Source organism: Octopus sinensis, linkage group LG5, assembly GCF_006345805.1.
Source record: "Octopus sinensis linkage group LG5, ASM634580v1, whole genome shotgun sequence".
Lineage (NCBI taxonomy): Eukaryota > Metazoa > Mollusca > Cephalopoda > Octopoda > Octopodidae > Octopus > Octopus sinensis.
In genome coordinates, this window is record NC_043001.1 from 51,224,124 (window position 1) to 51,245,518 (window position 21,395).

Consider the following 21,395-nt stretch of genomic DNA (forward strand, 5'->3'; position numbering starts at 1 on the left):
TATATTAGTGGGTGCATAAATTACAGGAGTAGATCATTTCCAGAATTTTTTTTGAAATTTTTTTTTGAAAAAAGACGTACAAAACGTAAACATTTGTACCGGAAGTTGACTCATTTAATGTCAGGATAGATTTTTACGGGAAAAATAATGGCTTTTACTAATGCTAGACGGTTTGGTGCTTACTTTTTCTGTATAAATTTACTAAAACCCATAAATGATTAACTACTTTTTGAAGTCTGATGTTCATGCTGGCAAATATGATTTGGGCCATATTTTATATTGCTTAGAGTTTCTACCTATCTCAATGGAGCACCATTGACATACCTAGTGATATGGATATTCCTGACTGAAAAAAATGTAGTAATGATATGGATAATCTTGATTATATGTTTTTATTTTTGTCTGTTTATTACTAGGCATGGTTTTAAGTTTGTTGTACTGTGTGCGCCAATTTCGAACATTGGCTTCATTAACATTAAAATGCCACATTCAAATGCATATTCAACATATTTAATTTCTCCTTCACAGTAAACGATTCACAAGTTCTGCTCATACTGACTATAACGGTAATGACAAAGTTTTAAGTTTGCTTGAAATTTTATAAGTGTTATAAGGGATTAAAATTTCGATACTCCATATCAAAGGTTCAGACAAGAATAGACAGAAAAGAATTCTGTTTACATAATCAGTTTGATAAATCACCTTCCACTGTCGGTTGAGTAAAGTGTCATCCAAGCTGATGTTTATTGGTAATTAAACTTAATTGCACACCTGTGCATATTTATCATCTTTGCTTTTGTTGGTAATTCTTATCAACAACTTTTCTTGTGATCGTGATTTGAGGAGACATGCTGCAGTATGCTAAAGATCAAACATAATCTCTTGTGACAAGAAATGTAAAATAAAGTTTATTATAAACAACATAAAAATTTTGTAATTTAATAGCTTTCAATGTGATACTTGTTAAAAGGAAATCATTTGTATTTAATGAAAATTTAATAAAATCTAATCTTAAGTAAGTGAAATTATGCTAAATACAACTAAATTGAAAACCTTTTTCCCTGGCTATATCGGCAATTCTGAAAACTTTTGGGTGCAAAATGTTACACGAGTAGAAGCTTTTTTTAACAGATTTCATCCTGAAAATCACCTGCATACATTACACAGGTGTGCAATGTACATGAGTTTTTATGGTAATTTGTTTCAAATATCAGCTCAATAATAACAGTTATTTTTACTAAATGCTGGTGAGCTGGGCAAAATGCTTAGCAGTATTTCATCGGTCTTTATGATCTGAGTTCAATTTCTACTGCGGTTGATTTTTGCCTTTCATCCTCCCAGGGTCAATAAATTAAGTACCAGTCAAGTACTGGGGCTGATGTAATTGACTATCCCTCTCCCCAAAATTTCTGGCTTTGTGTCTATAGTAGAAAGGATTACTCTCAAGATTATTTGAAACAAAGGTAGTGTACCTCAACAGAAATATTGTAACAAAATAGTTGATGTAAATTCTGAAGCAGCTATACTAAAAATGCTTCTATGAGCATAGTTTATTCTGGAATACAATATATTAAAATTATTGTCTGAGTTGATGTGTGGTCTACTGGAAGATGGTTTTAAATATCATTTTGTTTCTAGAATATTCTGTTGATTCCTATAGCAAATTTCTCATGGTGTTCAAAGTGTGAAAGATAGATCTATAAATGTTTCTCTGAATATGACATTAACATAATTCATGTAGAGGAGGTGCATGGTTTAGTGGTTAGGGTGTTTGCACACATGATTGTAAAACATGTATGTACATACATACATATATATATGTGTGTGTGTGTCTGTGTGTATATATATATATATATATATATATATATATATATCGATAGATAGATAAATAGATAGATAGATAGATAGACAGATATACATACACACTCATACATACAGTTACACACACACACAGAGCTAGTTCTAAAATCTCTAAACAAGATATAAGTTGTAAATATACTAGATAGTAATGTTTTTATTTTTATTTTTAAGCACATCTGTTTATTCAAGTTTCCAAGTTCCACATATAGTTGTTACACTTATGTGTAGTATGCACTAGAGTTGAAAATTCTGGAAATATTGTTTGCAGAGTCATTATATATTGAAAAAAAAAAAAAAGATTGGAAAAGTTTTTGGTATTATTTATTGGCCATTACACATGTTTCATTTGCTAATAAGAGTTACAAAATTTTCCAATAGAATAAACACATTAGAAATCTCCTATTAGAAATTCTTCAGACAGAGAAGAACCCCTTAAAATATATATCTACTAAACTGCTCAGAGATGTGAACTCTGGTTGCACTACTGATAACTCTGCTATTACTACCAGTATGAATTTCAATTGGGCAGGGCATCAAGCAAGGAGAAATCATCTCTCTAAATCTCTTCATTGTATGAATAAAAATGGTCATCAGAGACATTGATTAGATGGGCATAAACATCAATGGCAAGCTATTAACACACCTCCGATTCACAAATGACATCATACTCATGGCTGAAACCCTAGATCAGCTGCAGATCAAGCTGACAGAGCTGGGCACCCATAGCTTAGCAGTAGACCTTAAAATAGATTATATGCAAATAAAATCTGAAACCACAGCACAAAGCTAAATAGAGATGGGAAGAGATGAAAGTGAAGAGGCAAAGAAGTATGTCTATTTAGGGCATGCAATGAACATGCACTGAAACATGGATGCTGAAATCTTAAAGAGAATAAGGGGCAGAATGGAAGGTATTTTCATCAACAAAGATGTGCTCAAAGCAAAGCTGGACAATACCATATAAGCCAGAGTCTTCTACAGGTTGTCCAGTTTGTGCTCTTATACACAAGTGAGATGTGGGCAACTACAAAGAAGGAAGAACATTGATTGACTACAATGCAAAGGGCCATGGAAATATTCATGATAGGAATATATTTATGAGAGCTTATCTGTAATGAGATAATTCCAGAATGGAGCTGATGTTTATTGCACAATAATGGAAGCACAAGTTCTACCTAGCTGGACATGTTGCAAGGTTCACAGACCTGTGTAGTTGTCAAGTGGGATCCAAAAGATTAGAAGATGCATTGAGAAGGCCTTTACAAGGATGGGAAGATGATTTAGTTAAACTATTTGGACCAAGATGGAAAAGAATGGTACAATCAAAAAAGAATTGAAAGTGTTTTGCTTGTAAGGAGGGATGTATAACAACATCTGAGAGTCTGGTTAATACAATAATACAAGAACATGCATACATACGTGATAAAATGACACACACACATGCACATATATATATATATATACATACACACATATGTATGTATGTAATATCTGTTGGACCCGGTGTTGCTTGTGTTTCCCATGTTGAAGTTAAGCCCACCTCTGACATTGTTTTGAAATCTTCTATGTTCTCCATGCCAAGTTTTATCCCTTGAGATGTTATATCTGGTTCGGTAGTCAAAATCAGACAAAAATGCAAAAAGCTGCAGGAAAAATAACATTGTTATAGGAATTTCCATTCAAATACCCAATGGAGCTCACAAAAATCGATGTCAACTGATCATTACTGAGTTTTCCAAAAATTTCGGCCTTATTTGAACTTCAGGGCATGTGATCTACCTATGTGCCAAAATCATTAAAATTGGTTGGACGGTGTGGGAGGAGATAGAGTAACCACAAACGCAGACACACAGACAGACACCATTACACATTTATGTATATAGACTAGCTGTTGCTCGTGTATTCCATGTTGAAGTTAAGCCCACCTCTGACCTTGTATGGAAATCTTCTACGTTCCCCATGCCAACTATTACCCATTAAGATGTTATATCTGGTTCGGCAGGGATTTCACTTGGTTAACACTTTCAACATACTCCTACATACTGGAGCGTCTGAAATCACAATCAAACTTTTGGGTGCACTTCGACCCATTGTGAGTGGTGTTTGTTTATTTCTTTCCCCTTAATGCCACCCTCTGTACAAAATTGATCAGCGTGTCCAATCTCAACAAAATCCAAAGAAAAGTGTTAAGGTTATGTCATAAAATAGAATCCATGTGACCATTTACACGAAAAGTTACAGCCAAAAATAAAATCCCTATGAGTATTTGCATGCAAAATGCCTATTGATTTTATAAAACCACTGTTCAAGAGCATTTATCGATTTTTTGCCAACGCTATCGGAGTTCTACACTCTCGGAGTGGTTGGCGTTAGGAAGGGCATCCAGCTGTAGAAACACTGCCAGATCTGACTGGACTGGTGCAGCTTTCGGGCTCCCCAGACCCCAGTTGAACCGTCCAACCCATGCTAGCATGGAAAGCGGACGTTAAATGATGATGATGATGATGATGCTATATACTGACATCAACTCACTGCCATTAGCCCCACTCACTCATCAATTTTCATCAAAATCAGACAAAAAAGGCAAAAGCTGCAGGAAAAATAACATCGTTATGGGAATTTCCATTCAAACACCTGATTGAGCTCATAAAAATCGATGCCAACTGGGCATTATCGAGTTTTCGAAAAATCCCGGTCTTATTTGAACTATAGGGCATGTGATCTATCTATGTGCCAAAAATTATTAAAATCAGTTGAATGGAGTGGGAAGAGTTAGAGTAAATCCAAACACACACACACACACACAGACACCATTACACATTTATGTATATGTATGTATGTATGTATTGCATGGTCGGGTCGTCGGCAACTAAACCGGCAACCCCACCAAGCTTGCTTGGTGAGGAGGGTGTTTATTGGACACCCTGCGGGATGAAAAACAAAACCCATCAAAGGGCGGAGGAACTCTTGAGAGTTAACGGCCATCAATAAATGTCTTAAGGATGTATCATGCGAGGGGACATAGAAATAATTGGACTGAATACCCGATCGCGTGGTTAAACCATTGGGAGTGAAGGACTCCTAGCGTTTGTTAGGGCATCCTTCTAGGAGAAGGTAAATCAGGTAACTGGGATAACTTCGACATAAAACCTGCGGCTCAGTGGTTACCGATGATGTTGACTTGTTCTTCTTTTCGGATTATGGCTGCTGTTGCTTAGTGTGTGGGATTGACTCAGTGCACAGCCTTTCCTCACTTTAAAAAAAATCTTCTTGCACAGGCATTGCATGATAACAACATTGATTAAGCTTCGTGCAATGGCCATACTCGATAACAAGGAGGCAGCCACTATGTATGTATGTCATTATTCAGTTTAATTTTCAAATTTCTTGCCAATAGAGAAAGAGCTGGCTTCTAACCTACATCCAAGGCTCCTTCACTGGAATTTTGACAATATCAACAGAGTATTTTTGTATGTATGTATATGTGCAGAGTTGTATGTTTTGTTTGATGTATGTATGTATGTATGTCATTATTCAGTTTTGTTTAGAGATTTCTTATCAATAGAGAAAGAACCGGTTTCTAACCAAGATCCAAGGCTCCTTCATTGGAATTTCAACACCAACTGGGTATTTTTGTATGTATGTATGTAGCCACAGAGGGCTAAACATAGAGGAGACAAACAAGGACAGACAAAGGTATTAAGAAAATTACATCGACACCAATGCGTAACTGGTACTTATTTAATCGACCCTGAAAGGATGAAAGGCAAAGTTGACCTCAGCAGAATTTGAACTCAGAATGTAATGGCAGACAAAATACCACTAAGCGTTTCACCCAGCATGCTAACAATTCTGCCAGCTCGCTGCCTTTAGAGTAAGAAATATTGGTTTCATTTGGGGCTTATTTTATCAACCCCAAGAGGATGAAAGGTAAAGTCAACCTCAGCAGAATTTGAACTTAAAACATAAAGAAGGATGAAATACTGATAAGCATTTTGATCAGCATGCCAAGGATTCTGCCAGCTCACCATCTTTAGAGTAAGAAATATTAAAAAATGATCCTCCAAGCAGAGAAAAATTCAATGAAATATCATTGGTTCTGATTGGCTGCTTGGTATATAGAAATGAAGTAAAAAGTGTTAGGTGCAAACCATTTCATTGTTTGTTGAAATATATTTGCCTGCTATTGAGTGAAAGAAAAGAGTAAGAAAACGTGTTAAAAGGTGAAATTGTTAAATTCAGGGTCAATAAAGCATCAACTGAAATGAAAAGCTAATATATGTTGTGTGAAAGTGTATTAGCACCTATTTTGTTAGTACACTTGAAGAAATAAATCAGTAAAATAACTTACTTATAACTTTTATTAAGAATATGAGATGTGAAGAACTTTCTGGTCGATTACACTTAATTTGAATATTGTCATGTTCCTTAGTAATAGAAGGGAAAGTGAGAAAAGTAACCTTCTGTCTTCTAGAGCAGTTACTTTTTATTCCTTCGAAAAGCTTATTCTGTGTAACGTGAGGAAAAGCTTTCCTACATTCTAAATAAGAGAACAAATAGATATTATTTGTAGATTCCCAGGAAACCTTAACTCCAGGAAAATTGCATTGAAGAGTGACTGGTTTGGATAAAAAAGCCTTAATGGTTGTGACATGTGGCACAATTTCATTTTCTGGAAAGAAAAAGAAAATAAAATATAAAATAAACAAATAAAGAACTAACGAGGGGGATGCAGCCACTATGTATGTATGTCATTATTCAGTTTAATTTTCAAATTTCTTGCCAATAGAGAATGAGCTGGCTTCTAACCTACATCCAAGGCTTCTTCACAGGAATTTTGACAATATCAACAGAGTATTTTTGTATGTATATGTGCAGAGTTGTATGTTTTGTTTGATGTATGTATGTATGTCATTATTCAGTTTTGTTTAGAGATTTCTTATCAATAGAGAAAGAACCGGTTTCTAACCAAGATCCAAGGCTCCTTCATTGGAATTTCAACACCAACTGGGTATTTTTGTATGTATGTATGTATGTAGCCACAGAGGGCTAAACATAGAGGAGACAAACAAGGACAGACAAAGGTATTAAGAAAATTACATCGACACCAATGCGTAACTGGTACTTATTTAATCGACCCTGAAAGGATGAAAGGCAAAGTTGACCTCAGCAGAATTTGAACTCAGAATGTAATGGCAGACAAAATACCACTAAGCGTTTCACCCAGCATGCTAACAATTCTGCCAGCTCGCTGCCTTTAGAGTAAGAAATATTGGTTTCATTTGGGGCTTATTTTATCAACCCCAAGAGGATGAAAGGTAAAGTCAACCTCAGCAGAATTTGAACTTAAAACATAAAGAAGGATGAAATACTGATAAGCATTTTGATCAGCATGCCAAGGATTCTGCCAGCTCACCATCTTTAGAGTAAGAAATATTAAAAAATGATCCTCCAAGCAGAGAAAAATTCAATGAAATATCATTGGTTCTGATTGGCTGCTTGGTATATAGAAATGAAGTAAAAAGTGCTAGGAGCAAACCATTTCATTGTTTGTTGAAATATATTTGCCTGCTATTGAGTGAAAGAAAAGAGTAAGAAAACGTGTTAAAAGGTGAAATTGTTAAATTCAGGGTCAATAAAGCATCAACTGAAATGAAAAGCTAATATATGTTGTGTGAAAGTGTATTAGCACCTATTTTGTTAGTACACTTGAAGAAATAAATCAGTAAAATAACTTACTTATAACTTTTATTAAGAATATGAGATGTGAAGAACTTCCTGGTCGATTACACTTAATTTGAATATTGTCATGTTCCTTGGTGATAGAAGGTAAAGTGAGAAATGTAACCTTCTGTTTCCTAGAGCAGTTACTTTTTACTCCTTCAAAAAGCTTATTCTGTGTAACGTGAGGAAAAGCTTTCCTACATTCTAAATAAGAGAACAAATAAATATTATTTGTAGATTCCCAGGAAACCTTAACTCCAGGAAAATGGCATTGAAGAGTGACTGGTTTGGATAAAAAAGCCTTAATGGTTTTTTCATGTGGCATAATTTCATTTTCTGGAAAGAAAAAGAAAATAAAATATAAAATAAACAAATAAAGAACTAAAATCGTTTGAAGAAATTAAGAATGGTGATTAGATATTTTTAGTTTGTTTTAGACATTACAGTGAATAAAACGTTGGAGAACTGCCTCTGTGTATGTATACTGATTATTAAGGAAAATAATTATTGTTTATTAATGAAAAAGCTTAATGAAAGAAAAAGAATCTTTTAACAAGAATTAAGAACTTTGTCATGCCCAGGTTTCTTTTATCATCTTTACCTTTTCTCTCTCTCTCTCTCTCTCTCTCTCTCTCTCTCTCTCTCTCTCTCTCTCCAGGGTCAATAAAAAAAATGGTTTAGTGTCTCAACTTTTCCTTTCATCCTTTCAAGTTCAATACATTTAGTACTAGTGAAATACTGTCCCCTCTCCCCAAATTTCAGGCTGTGTGCCTTTAGTAGAAAGGATAATATTTATAATAATAATAATAATAATATAATAATAATAATAATAATGATAATGATAATAAAAACAATTATAATTATAATTACTAGCTGGACATGTGAAAAATTCACAGGAAACATGAAAAATGTAAGCATCTATAAACTGTGTGTTGGAGCCATGTGAAATGTTTCTATATTGTGACGGTTACAGAATATAGAAAGACGTATAAAACTGATAACTATATAATCCAACCAAAATATCTCAGTTACGCAAACATAAACAAAATTACTATTTAGCCTTAAAATACATCGTAGATATTCAAAGAACCTTCTTGGTTTAGTGGTACGGAACATTCTTCTAGTATTCCTTTATTCTTTTACTTGTTTCAGTAATTTGACAGTGGCCATGCTGGAGCTCCACCCTTTAGCCAAAGAAATCAACCACTGGACTTATTCCCCGTAAGCCTGGTATATATTCTATCAGTCGCTTCTGGAGAACATCTAAGTTATAGGGATGCAAACACACCAACATTGGTTGTCAAATAATGGCAGTGGTAAGACAAACACAGACACAAACACAGACACATAAAAATATTATATATATATGTTTCTTTATTACCCACAGGGGGCTAAACAGAGGGGACAAACAAGGACAGACAAACGGATTAAGTCGATTACATCGACCTCAGTGCGTAACTGGTACTTAATTTACCGACCCCGAAAGGATGAAAGGCAAAGTCGACCTTGGCGGAATTTGAACTCAGAATGTAGTGACAGGCGAAATACCGCAAAGCATTTCGCCCGGCGTGCTAACGTCTCTGCCAGCTCGCCGCCTTTTGCCAGCTTGCTGCCTTTTTATATCATCATCATCATCATCGTCGTTTAGCGTCCGTTTTCCATGCTAGCATGGGTTGGACGGTTCTACTGGGGTCTGTGAAGCCAGAAGGCTTCATCAGCCCAGTCAAATCTGGCAGTTTTCTACGGCGGATGCCCTTCCTAACGCCAACCACTCCGTGAGTGTATGTATATATATATATATATATACATATATATGTATATACATATATATATACATATATATATATATATATACATATATATATATATATATATATATATATTATATATATAATATATATATATACATATTATATTTTATTTATATATATATATAATAATGATGATGATGATGATAATAATAATAAAATGTACAACAAAAGCATGAGACATTGATATTAGAGAAATAGAGGATTATTTACATCATCATCATCATCATCATCATTTAACGTCCGCTTTCCATGCTAGCATGGGTTGGACGGTTCAACTGGGGTCTGGGGAGCCCGAAAGCTGCACCAGTCCAGTCAGATCTGGCAGTGTTTCTACAGCTGGATGCCCTTCCTAACGCCAACCACTCCGAGAGTGTAGTGGGTGATTTTATGTGCCACCGACACAGGTGCCAGACGAGGCTGACAAACGGCCACGCTCGGATGTGTTTTTATGTGCCACCGACACAGGTGCCAGACGAGGCTGGCAGACGGCCACGCTCGGATGGTGTTTTTATGTGCCACCGACACAGGTGCCAGACGAGGCTGGCAGACGGCACGCTCGGATGGTGTTTTTATGTGCCACCGACACAGGTGCCAGACGAGGCTGGCAGACGGCCACGCTCGGATGGTGTTTTTATGTGCCACCGACACAGGTGCCAGATGAGGCTGGCAAACGGCCACGATCGGATGGTGCTTGTTACGTGCCCACAGCACGGAGGCCAGTCGATGCGGTACTGGCTACGGCCACATTCGGATGGTTTTCTTATGTGCCACGTGCCACCGGCACTGGTACCACAAAGATAAAATTCCATTGATGTTCATCTATTTTGATTTGTTTTGATTTGATTTGATTTTCACTTGCCTCAACAGGTCTTCACAAGTGTCACAAGAAGGAAGGTATGCACAGGTGGACTGACTACGTCCCAGTAGGGGCCATGGGTTATGGCCTGACTAGTCTTGCCGGGTCTTCGGATGGTGTTTTTATGTGCCACCGACACAGGTGCTAGATGAGGCTGGCGAACGGCCACGATCGGATGGTGTTTGTCATGTGCCCACCGCACTGACTACGGCACTGATGGATTTCTTGTGTGCCACAGCACTGGTACCACAAGATACAATTCCATTGATATATACATATATATATATATACATATACATATATATATATATGTACATATATATACATATACATATATATATATATATATATATATATACATTATATATATATATATATATATAATATATATATTATATATTATATATATATATATATATATATATAATGTATATGTGGAGGCACATGGCTCAGTGGTTAGAGCGTCGAGCTTACGATCGTGAGGTGTGAGTTCGAATCCCAGACGGGCTGCGTGTTGTGTTCTTGAGCAAAGCACTTTATTTCACATTGCTCCAGTTCACTCAGCTGTAGAAATGAGTTGCGACGTCACTGGTGCCAAGCTGTATCGACCTTTGTCTTTCCTTTGGATAAAACTGGTGCGTGGAGAGGGGGAGGCCGGTATGCATGGGCGACTACTGGTCTTCCATAAAAACAACCTTGCCCAGACTTGTGCCTCAGAGGGTAACTCTCTAGGTGCAAACCCATGGTCACTCATGACCGAAGGGGGTCTTTACCCTTTAATGTATATGTATTTTATTTATATATATATATATATATATGATGGGCTTCTTTCAGTTTCCATCTACCAAATTCACTCACAAGGCTTTGGTTGGCCCGAGGCTATAGAAGAAGAAACTCTTTAAAGTATAGACTTGAATTTTGTGTAGCCACCTGTTGGCAGCTTTTCTCCCCCACCAATTTTGGAAGGAGTATTACCCATTTTTCTGGGTTCTTTGCACACCTATACCCCATCTGAAATTTGTTTTAGTTTTTGCATGAAAAAGAAAAGGAAGGGAGGGAGGCTTATAGAGAAAACGTTAAATGTGCTTAAAAAAACGTGGATTTTCCCCACCACCTAAAATATATGAAGAACTATGAAAGAAGGCAAATAAGTACCGGGGGAAGGGGGTGAAAGAAGACAGAGCTAACAGTCGATCATTCTAAAACTCCCGGAATAAAAACGTGAACACCTGAAAGACTTTCCCTCTATTTATTACTAAATATCTTTCCCTCTTCTTCATTGTTAAAAGTAAAGAAGCTAGAAAAGATTGATTGTATTTCAGTCTAATTGTCATTATAGATGAGGGAGGCTTTCCTTTCTCTGTCTCTGTCACTTTACTCCTTTTCGCTACAGTTAAGAGAGCGAAGGTATGAAGCTCAGTGGCTAGAAGTATTTGGTTCATGATCATAAAGTCATGAGTATGACTCCCTGTGGTGCACTATGCAGTCCACCCAACTGGCAAAAATTAGTTGTAGCTGTTATTCAAAGGGCCCAGCCTTGTCACATTCTGTGTGAGGCTGAACTCCTTGAGAATTACCTTATGGTATAAATGTCTGTGGAGTACACAGCCACTTGCATGTTAATTTTACAAGAAGACTATTCGTTGATCACATAAACAGGAACCTCTTCGTCATAACTGATGGAGTGCCATTTTTTAAGAGAAGGTAAAGGAAATGTTCCATATCATAAGACTAAAGTGTCATGTGTTTAGTATAAGCAGTAAAAGCTAAGATGAAATAATTACTATTCCATTGTGTATTTGCCCTCAACTCTGGCTCAGTTTGATAACAACAGCCTGCACATCGGTGTTTATCTGGGGGCTTGGCCTTCAGGTCTATGAGACCCACAAATGCTGCTGTTAGAACTGGATTAACACCCAAAGTGACCCTAATGACTAAAAAGATTTTCCTGCCCTTGTATAGGATCTTCTTTCATTTTCTTCTAACCATTTTCTTCTAACCAGCCTACTCAGCTAGCCAAAATAAGTTGTAGCTGAAATTCAAAGGGGCCAGCCTTGTCATATTCTGTGTGAGACTGAATTTCCCTGAGAACTACGTTAATGATATGCATGTCTGTGGAGTACTCAGCCACTTGCGAGTTAATTTTATCCTCGTGTGGTAATGAAAAGTGAAAGTGACACCTAATACTTGTGTTTATGTATCTATGTATCAACTTTTCTTTGGATCTATGTATCTACTGTCTCTCTCACTTCCTCTGTGTCCCTCCTCTCTTCCGCTTTTAATTTAACAGTGTGTGTATGTATCCATGTATCTACTTTTCTTGCGATGTGATAAGTATTTATAATCATAAAATGAACACTGTCCCCACTCACTGTTTCTTTCACTCCCTCTCTTTCTCTTTCTCTCTCACTATCTCACTTTCTCTCTTACTTCCTCTCTGTTCTCCTCTCTCTCACTTTTTCACTCACAAAAAAGAACTAATTGGCATATTAATATTATTAATTATTATCAGTATCATTATTATCATCATCATTATTATTATTGTTATTAAGGCGGTGAGCTGGCAGAATCATTACCACGCCAGGTGAATCATGAGGTAGTGAGTTCGATTCCTGGACTGGGCTGTGTTGCGTTCTTGAGCAGGACGCTTTATTTGACATTGCTCCAGTTCACTTAGCTGTAGAAATGAGTTGTCACTAGTCCCAAGTTACATCAGCCTTTGCCTTTCTCTTGGACAAATGTCAGTGGCATGGAAAGAGGAGAATGGTATGCACGGGTGACTGCTGATCTTCCAGAAACAGCCTTGCCTGGACTTGTGCCTCGGAAGGAACATGCTAGGTGCAATTCCATGGTCATTCATAACCAATGGGTTCTTTACCATTTTTCTTATGCCAATTATTAGTATCATTATTATGTGACTCAATTAGAAAGGAAGAAACAGCATTCATGAACTTTCCCTGGTCCGCAAAACTGGAAGTGGGAAACAGGAGGGCTGTTACTTTCAAGCCAGGCTAAAGTCCTGATTCAAATGCTTCCAGTAGATTTGATTGCTCTAAAGGCACTCAATGGTTGAATGATGGTTTTAAAAATCAGGTGATAAATTAATTCTGCCACTCAATTCAATAACCATTGTCACCTCTTTGAATACTGTTAATTGAATACATATCGAATTCAAACTTACCGCTCGAATAAGAAATAACTGTGAAAAGCAATAATATAATGCCTTGTTGCAACATCATCTGCAATAGAAGAATAAATAGATGAGTGATTAATCTAATTGACTAAATGGCATTTGCAACAGTAAATTTTATCCTTTGATAATTACATTTAATAGAATTATAGATTCTAGAGATTCAGTTTAATAATATTTATTACTCCTTCACATCCTCATTTAACCCTTTAGCATTCTGATTATTCTACCAAATGCAATGCTTATTTATTCACATTGCTTTTAATTAACCTTTTCGTTACCAGCCTGGCTGAAACTGGCTCTGGCTCTGAGTACAAATGTCTTCTTTTCATAAGTTTTGAATTAAAATCTTCCACCGAAGCTTATCACAATTTATGTTCCTAAATGATAACTAAGTTATTTTACTAAATTCTTTGTTATATTTAAAGAAATTGAAAGAAACACAGAGCATCTCAAAATAAATACAGTAACAAAGGGGTTAACCATGCATTATTTTGTAGCTTTGAGATTTTGATGAGGTAACTGTTCATTTCTAGAATGATATTGTAGGATTGGTGTGAGGGGTCAGACACGACTAGTTTGTACATAAAACAGAGAGAATGTTTTGACTGGATAAGGCTGGTTTAAATGCCACAGGATCAATATCCTTTTTTTTTCCATGCATGGGTTGGGCGAGTTTATTTGAGGTGGATTTTTATGACTGGATGCCCTTCTTGTCACCAAGCAGATAATACAATTATTTACAACTATCATTCAATGCTCAAGGCAGGATACAAAAACATACAGTCATTCACACACACAAGCACATTTCTTTACAACCCCCAAAACTTCACTTTAACTCAAAAGAATTCAAAAGGTCTATATATATAAAGTTTCTAGGAATCCTTACTGATGAAAATATGAATTGGAAATTGCACATTCTAACAACAGAATCCAAAATATGGACACAACTTGGAATAATCTGTAGGGGACTTAAGTTTTTGGACAACAAAGCAATGAAAATGTAGTATTTTTCTTTTGTTAATCCATATTTAATATAAAGTAACCTAGCTTGGGGTAGTGTCAAGAAATTAAAATTAAATAAACTTCATACTTTACAAAAACATGCTGCCAAGATTATATCAAAGGCTCCCAGAGGATCCCACTCTTGTCCTTTAATGCTTGATAATAAAATACTAAACATTTAGCATGGCTGTGTGGTATGAAGCTTGCTTCCTAATCACATGGCTCTGGGTTCAGTCCCACTGTGTGGAACCTTGGGCAAATGTGTTCTACTATTGCCTCAGGCTGACCAAAGCCTTGTGAATAGATTTGGCAGACGGAAACTGAACAATACCTGTTGTATGTATATATATATGAGTAAAGGAAAATGGAGAAACTGACATATGGACAACCATTTATTAGAACATAATACAATTCTGAACAATATCAAACTCAATTTCACCTGAATCAGTTTAACCCTTTCGTCACTGTATTTATTTTGAGATGATCTGTATTTCTTTCAATTATTTTAAATATAACAAAGAATTTAGTAAAATAACTTAGCTACCATTCAGTTAGTGTTAGGAACATAAATTGTGACTAAGGTTTGGTGGAAGATTTTAATTCAAAACTTATGAAAACAAGACATTTGTACTCAGAGCCAGAGCCAGTTACAAAAGGGTTAAGAAATTAAATTAAATTTTCATATTGGATATCATTAATTAGGTATTTCATCAGGGGAAGAATTTGATAGACTCAATCAAATATGTGTGTTTCAACAACCAATGTATTTTTTTTTTAAATGTTAGTTATGTAAATGCTAACTTGTTTAATGCATTTGTGTGCATGTATGTGTAACGTGTTGAAAAACAAAAACAAAATATCTCTTAGTTAGCTTAAATGATATTTTGATATGATTACTTTAAACTAGAAGCTTAAAAAAACATTATTCCTAAATGACACTATAACTTATGATAAATCAAAATGTCATTAAAGTATTTAATCACTTAAGAAAATTAATTGTAACTTATCCAGTTGTAGTCTATAAATTATAGTTAAATAATAAATTATTATTGCTATAATTTTTTATTTTAAAAACCATAGTTATGTATATGTAATATCTACATTGCCTATTTGTACGCATGTGTGTTAATGTGTTGAAGGTTACTAGAGGATGTCGTATCAAAACTGCTAACAAATGACCATAGTTGAATATTACATCATCAATATTTGTACACAATATGATTGTTTTCATATAGTGTGAACAGACATACAGGCTCGTATCACAGATATATAGGCTCATGATGTCCCTTGATTCATTGATTCATTATTTTATTTACATGAATTTATGAGAAACCCTGTGAACAAAATGAGACAGTTTTCCAAAATGGAGGTGAACACCTTTCTCCATGTGATTGGTTTGAAAAATTGGTTAAGACACTAGGATATTTTTCTATTTTGATAAACTTTAATTTTTGAAATGCTGGCTGCCAAACCAAGTAGATCCCCTATGTTTCTTAACATGAAACCAATGGTAGCCTTAATTCACAAATAAAGAAATATATATATATATATGTATGTATATCTATCTATCTATCTATCTATCTATCTATCTATCTATCTATCTATCTATCTATCTATCTATCTATATATATATATATATATATATCTATATATATATATATATATGGAGGCGCAATGGCCTAGTGGTTAGGGCAGCGGACTCGCGGTCGTAGGATCGCGGTTTCGATTCTCAGACCGGGCGTTGTGAGTGTTTATTGAGCGAAAACACCTAAAGCTCCACGAGGCTCCGGCAGGGGGTGGTGGCGATCCCTGCTGTACTCTTTCGCCACAACTTTCTCTCACACCTTCTTCTGTTGGCCTGCTCGCTTAGCCAGCAGGGTGGCGTCATTTGAAGGCTAAAACAATGCAAAGCGCATTGTGACCAGCGATGTGTAACAACATCTGATGGCCTGGTCGGTCACGGTGATCACGGTGATATATATATATATATATATTGAATTAGGCAGTGGTTTAGCAATGTATCACCATAAAGGAAAACAATAATTTTATTAAATATGACTGAGGGTGTTAGAACACCTACAATACTAGAAATAAGAGCTAAAGTACTCTGATGCTGCAGTCAATGCACATAATTGTATACATAAATACTGACAGCGACCATAAATGGCAAAATCCCCTTCACTCACGAATGACCATAGGATTGTACCTAGAAAGTACCCCTTTGAGGCACAAGTTTGGGAAAGCTTTTTGTGAAAGGCCAGCATACCAGTCTCCCATCTTCATGCCACCAATGTTGTAAGGGTGCTGGCATGACATAGACAGAGAAAGAAGTGTAGAGATGGGAGAACATCATCACTACATTTAGTATAAACAAAACGTCAAGGATACAAATAATAAAACATGACAGATAGAACAAGCAAAATTTTAGCCTTCCTCAACTGTCTCATAACACAAACTACTCTTTGGCTATCTTTAAGATAGTGTGTTAAAGCTTAATGCTAGTATCGTTGTTATATATACTTTTGTATATATTTATCTTATATGCACAGAAATAGATAAATAGATAGATAAATAGACAGGTAAAAGAGAGGGGAGAGGGGTGGGGGAGGAAAGGATGTGTGGAAAATCGCAGGAAAATAGTTTTTCCTAGAACTAATGAATTTTAGAATAGAAATTTAGATTTAAATGAAATTATCACATGGCTTCCTGAGTAGGATGTGTATAGTCACATGTAAACATATTCATTTCATTTGTTGTGTATGTATGTTTCTTGCTGCTGCTGCTGTTGCTGTTCTTGTTCCTGTTGTTGTTGTTGTGTTTCCCTATCCTCAGTTCTTCCTGAGTCACTACAGAATGAGTAAACACACGATCAAAGTCATTTCAGCTGTGACCATCCTGTTTTTTTAAATTATTCTTTTCAGACAATTTAGGACATTTGTACCTACCAACTTAATTTTTTTTTCAAATAGTAGAAGTGTGATATGTGGGAGATTTGGTTACTACTTCTAGTAGAATATATGTCTGTGTAAGAGCATGTGTGTGTGTGGTGCATGTGTATATGCCTGCTTCAATAAAAATGTGAGTAAAATGCATATGGTTGCACACACAATCACTCTGTGAGTGAAAATAGATGTATGAAAGAGTATTTACATGTAACTAACATGAAGGATAATGAGATAGGGAGGGGAAGAAGAAAAAGAGGGGATGGAAGAGAAAGAAGGGTATTATAGAACTGGCACATACAATTGTGTCTCATCATTGTTTTCATGCTTACACATGTGCAGACATACAAGGGGAAAAAATCATGTACTGTCATCAGATCAGCTGCCTGGTAGATGTGAATGTCTCACCAATAATTGGGGGAAAAGATAAACATCTATCAAGAATTAAAGAAAAATATACTGCTCTTATATTAAGGCTGTATGTATACTTTTTTTCATTTGTTCTTGTTATCAGAGGTGCACAGGGCTACATAACAGATTTGTATGAAAGCCTATGATAGCTGGGTTCTCCTGACTCTCATTCAGTCCAATTCATTTGATTAGTTGTAGAGCAGTGGTTCTCACCTGGGATCCATATGGCCGTTGGAGGGTCGATATGGCCCTAGGGTTCCAAATGGCCCTTGGGGGTCCATATAAGATTTTGTTGTTAAAATTTATCTGCAATAAATTGGATATACTTCTACAATTCACAAAATATTTCAATAACTAATTTTGTATGATTCCGAATAATATTTCATTATAAAAGTATAATGGGATTTTTTTAAACATCAAATGGCAGTAAGGATCCATCCAAATAAAATAGGAATCAAAGGGTGTCCACAAGTAAAAAAAAAAATTGGTTGAGAAATACTGGTATAGAATGAAATTTGTGAAACAACCCAGAGGTCCCAGGACTGAAAACATGCACCAGATTAAATGTACCTATAGAATAGTTCACTCAGCTGTAGAAATGAGTTTCCATGTCGCTGGTGCCAAGTTGTATTGGCCTTTGGCTTTCTTTTGGACAACATTGGTGGCATGAAGATGGGAGACTGATATGCTGGCCTTTCACAAACAGCTTTCCCAAACTTGTGCCTCAAAGGGGTACTTTCTAGGTACAATCCTTTCTTTAATTCTTGATAGATGTTTATCTTTTCCCCCAATTATTGGTGAGACATTCACATCTACCAGGCAGCTGATCTGATGACAGTACATGATTTTTGCCCCTTGTATGTCTGCACGTGTCTCGGGAATTTGTGATCATTATTATTTTAAAAACATAATAGGTAAAATATTAAGTTAAAGATACTACGTATTAATTTGATAATGATTTTAATTTTTATTATTTTGATTTGTTAACATTAAGGCTTTCCTTAATTAAGATCATTTGTATCTGTTCTTACTATTATATAACTAAACATATTGTGTACAAATGTTGATGATGTAATATTCAGCTATGGTAAATAGTAAGCAACTCGATACGTCATCATTTCGTAGCTTTCAACACATTAACACACACACATGCACAAATACATAGAAAATATTACACATACACAGCTATGGTTTTAATTAAGAAATTATAAATATAATTTATTATTTAACTATAATTACTAGAGATTGCAACAGGGTGACTTATAACAAATTTCTTAAGTAATTAAATACTTTACTGACATTTCGATCAATCATAAGTAATAATGTAAATTAAAAACAATGTTTTTAGTTTCTAGTTAAAGTAATCGTATAGAAATATCATCTAAGCGAACTAACGACTATTTTTGTTGTTCAACACTTTACATACGCACGCTCACAAATGGATTGACAAGACTTCTTTTGTACCCACCCTCAAAATACCCCTTTTTATATTTAATTTTTTTCTACACAGACCCCCGTTTTCGGCTACAGAGAATACAAATCTGCAAAAAAAATTGGCAAAAATCGGCATTCTGAAATCCCCCACCCCCACCCCCACACCAATTCTTCATTTTAAACTTTTTTCAGAATTTTTTTCCCCCAAAATATGCGGGAAAATACGGAGATTATGATTCTGAAAAATTTTTCCAAAAATTTTTCTACTTTAGGGTTAGGGTGTCAGGGTTAGGGTTTTCAGGTTAGGGTTTTAGGATTAGGGTTTTCAGGTTAGGGTTGGGGTTAGGGTTAGAGTTTTAGGATTAGGGTTAGATTACCAATACATTGGAACGTAGCTCCTTTCTATCAAATTCTTCCCCTGATGAAATATCCAATTAGCTATATTCAATATGAAACTTTAATTCAATTTAATTTCTCAAATTCAATTAATTGGGCATGGAAACAATTGTAGGTGCTATGAGTTTGTTTTTGTTTGGAATTGAATATGTTCTAATAAACTGATGTCTATATGTCAATTTCTCCGTTTTCTCTTTCTCATACATAAACGATATATACATATATATTCATATATATATATATATATATATATATATAATATATATATATATATATATATGCACATACATAAAACAAAATAATTATAGATACTCTCAAAATCCAGACCCCACAGAGAAATATGAAAAATTAAAATCTCCCTTACATAGCTGAAATAACCAGCTTGATAAAAAACCAAATGCTGCTTCGAAAATAATTCACATACAACAGAAATAAAGAATCAGCAGCAAGAAATGAAACAATAGAATAATTAGGAAAATAGTTGCATCCGTCAAAAACCACAAAAACCACAAAAAATAATCTGTAAAACACTACACCAAGTAAGTAATGATCCTGGAACTCATCCCGGAGAGGTATCATGAAACTCCTACTTCAGATAAAAGATGAAATAATGAAATAGCACAGCTGGTAAACCGCTTCTATTAAGCACTTTTCAAAAACGAAAACACAAAGGCATGCTGAAAAGTTCCTAGCTATGGGTAAAAGAAAATACAGGAGGATCAGTTAATTATGATTTTATCCAATATATTCCCCTCTCAGATCAACACAAGTATTACAATGGTCCTTCAGTTTTTCTAAGCCCTGTAAAAGAATTCGGAAGTTTGGGCCTCCAAGCAGACCTTTCGCAATATCTTTAAAGCCAGGAATTTTTCAGCACCTCCTTGTAGTTCAACAATTCAGAAAATTTTGTGTGGTTGGTTGTGTTGTTTTTAAATTTTTTTTCATGTTTGAATGCATGGCAGGAGCCTGGTGGCTTTGATCCATTAGACTTGAATTTAAGTATTTAAGGAATGGAACGTACAATTTCATGTAAGTTGGATTACCTCATGGCCCCAGCAGATAAAATAGAAAGGTATTGCCCTGGAGGATAGTGAGGGAGATGCGCTGGAACAGTCACTCTGACTCACAGAACTCGCATTTGCAAATAGCCTTCTCTGCCCTGATAGCATTGCAATGAGCAGGGATATGGTTTGGGGGCTGAGAAGATTAGAGATCTCCACAGCTACAGGCTTGATCATAAACCTGTCAGAGATTGACCGATACCTTGACAGTTTGCTTTTCTCATCCTGACAGCGAGGCCTGGGCTGGTAGCTGACCACACTAAGTTGCCACTAGAGAAGGTATCACAGCATGTAGCATTCCAGATGAGGAAGCCTACGGTTACAGAACAGGAAAATTGTCATACTGTCTGGCCTTTTACCGTCCCCTTAGTTTAGCCCCACTGGCTTGAGCTGGGAAGGGCTGCCTGAGATGTCTAGGCCATGCTTTATGATTTTGTTAAGGGTAGCATGGTGTGGAAGGGGGCCAGCACTATGATGGCATGAACGAATCTACAGAGAATTACACAGCAATAGTAACGGGGGTCATAGATCTGGAAGCCAAGCCCCAGGGAAATGCTGATGCACAGATAGTCGCTCAGCCTTTTCACCACCACCAAAAGGGAGAGAAAACACAAAGAAGCAACGAAACCTGAAACACAAAATGCCAAATATGTTCCATCCAAAATATGGCTCTAACCCATTCCATCTATCAAATATCTGAACAGT

General features: G+C 35.8%; 1 protein-coding gene across 9 annotated transcripts in view; it reads right to left on the bottom strand.

Annotated features, from left to right (window-relative positions):
• Positions 1 to 21,395, bottom strand: part of LOC115211591 — a 91,712-nt gene that overhangs the window by 48,835 nt on the left and 21,482 nt on the right. For 5 of the 9 annotated variants that reach the window (XM_036503430.1, XM_029780157.2, XM_029780155.2 and 2 more), the window contains exons 2-4: positions 13,433 to 13,490; positions 7,600 to 7,920; positions 6,212 to 6,532 (exon numbers count right to left, since the gene is read on the bottom strand). In XM_036503430.1, the coding sequence (XP_036359323.1) occupies positions 6,212 to 6,532; positions 7,600 to 7,920; positions 13,433 to 13,490 (700 nt within the window). The remainder of the gene's footprint in view (positions 1 to 6,211; positions 6,533 to 7,599; positions 7,921 to 13,432; positions 13,491 to 21,395) is intronic. The other 4 variants (XM_036503431.1, XM_036503432.1, XM_036503429.1 and 1 more) reach the window with 3 other exon arrangements.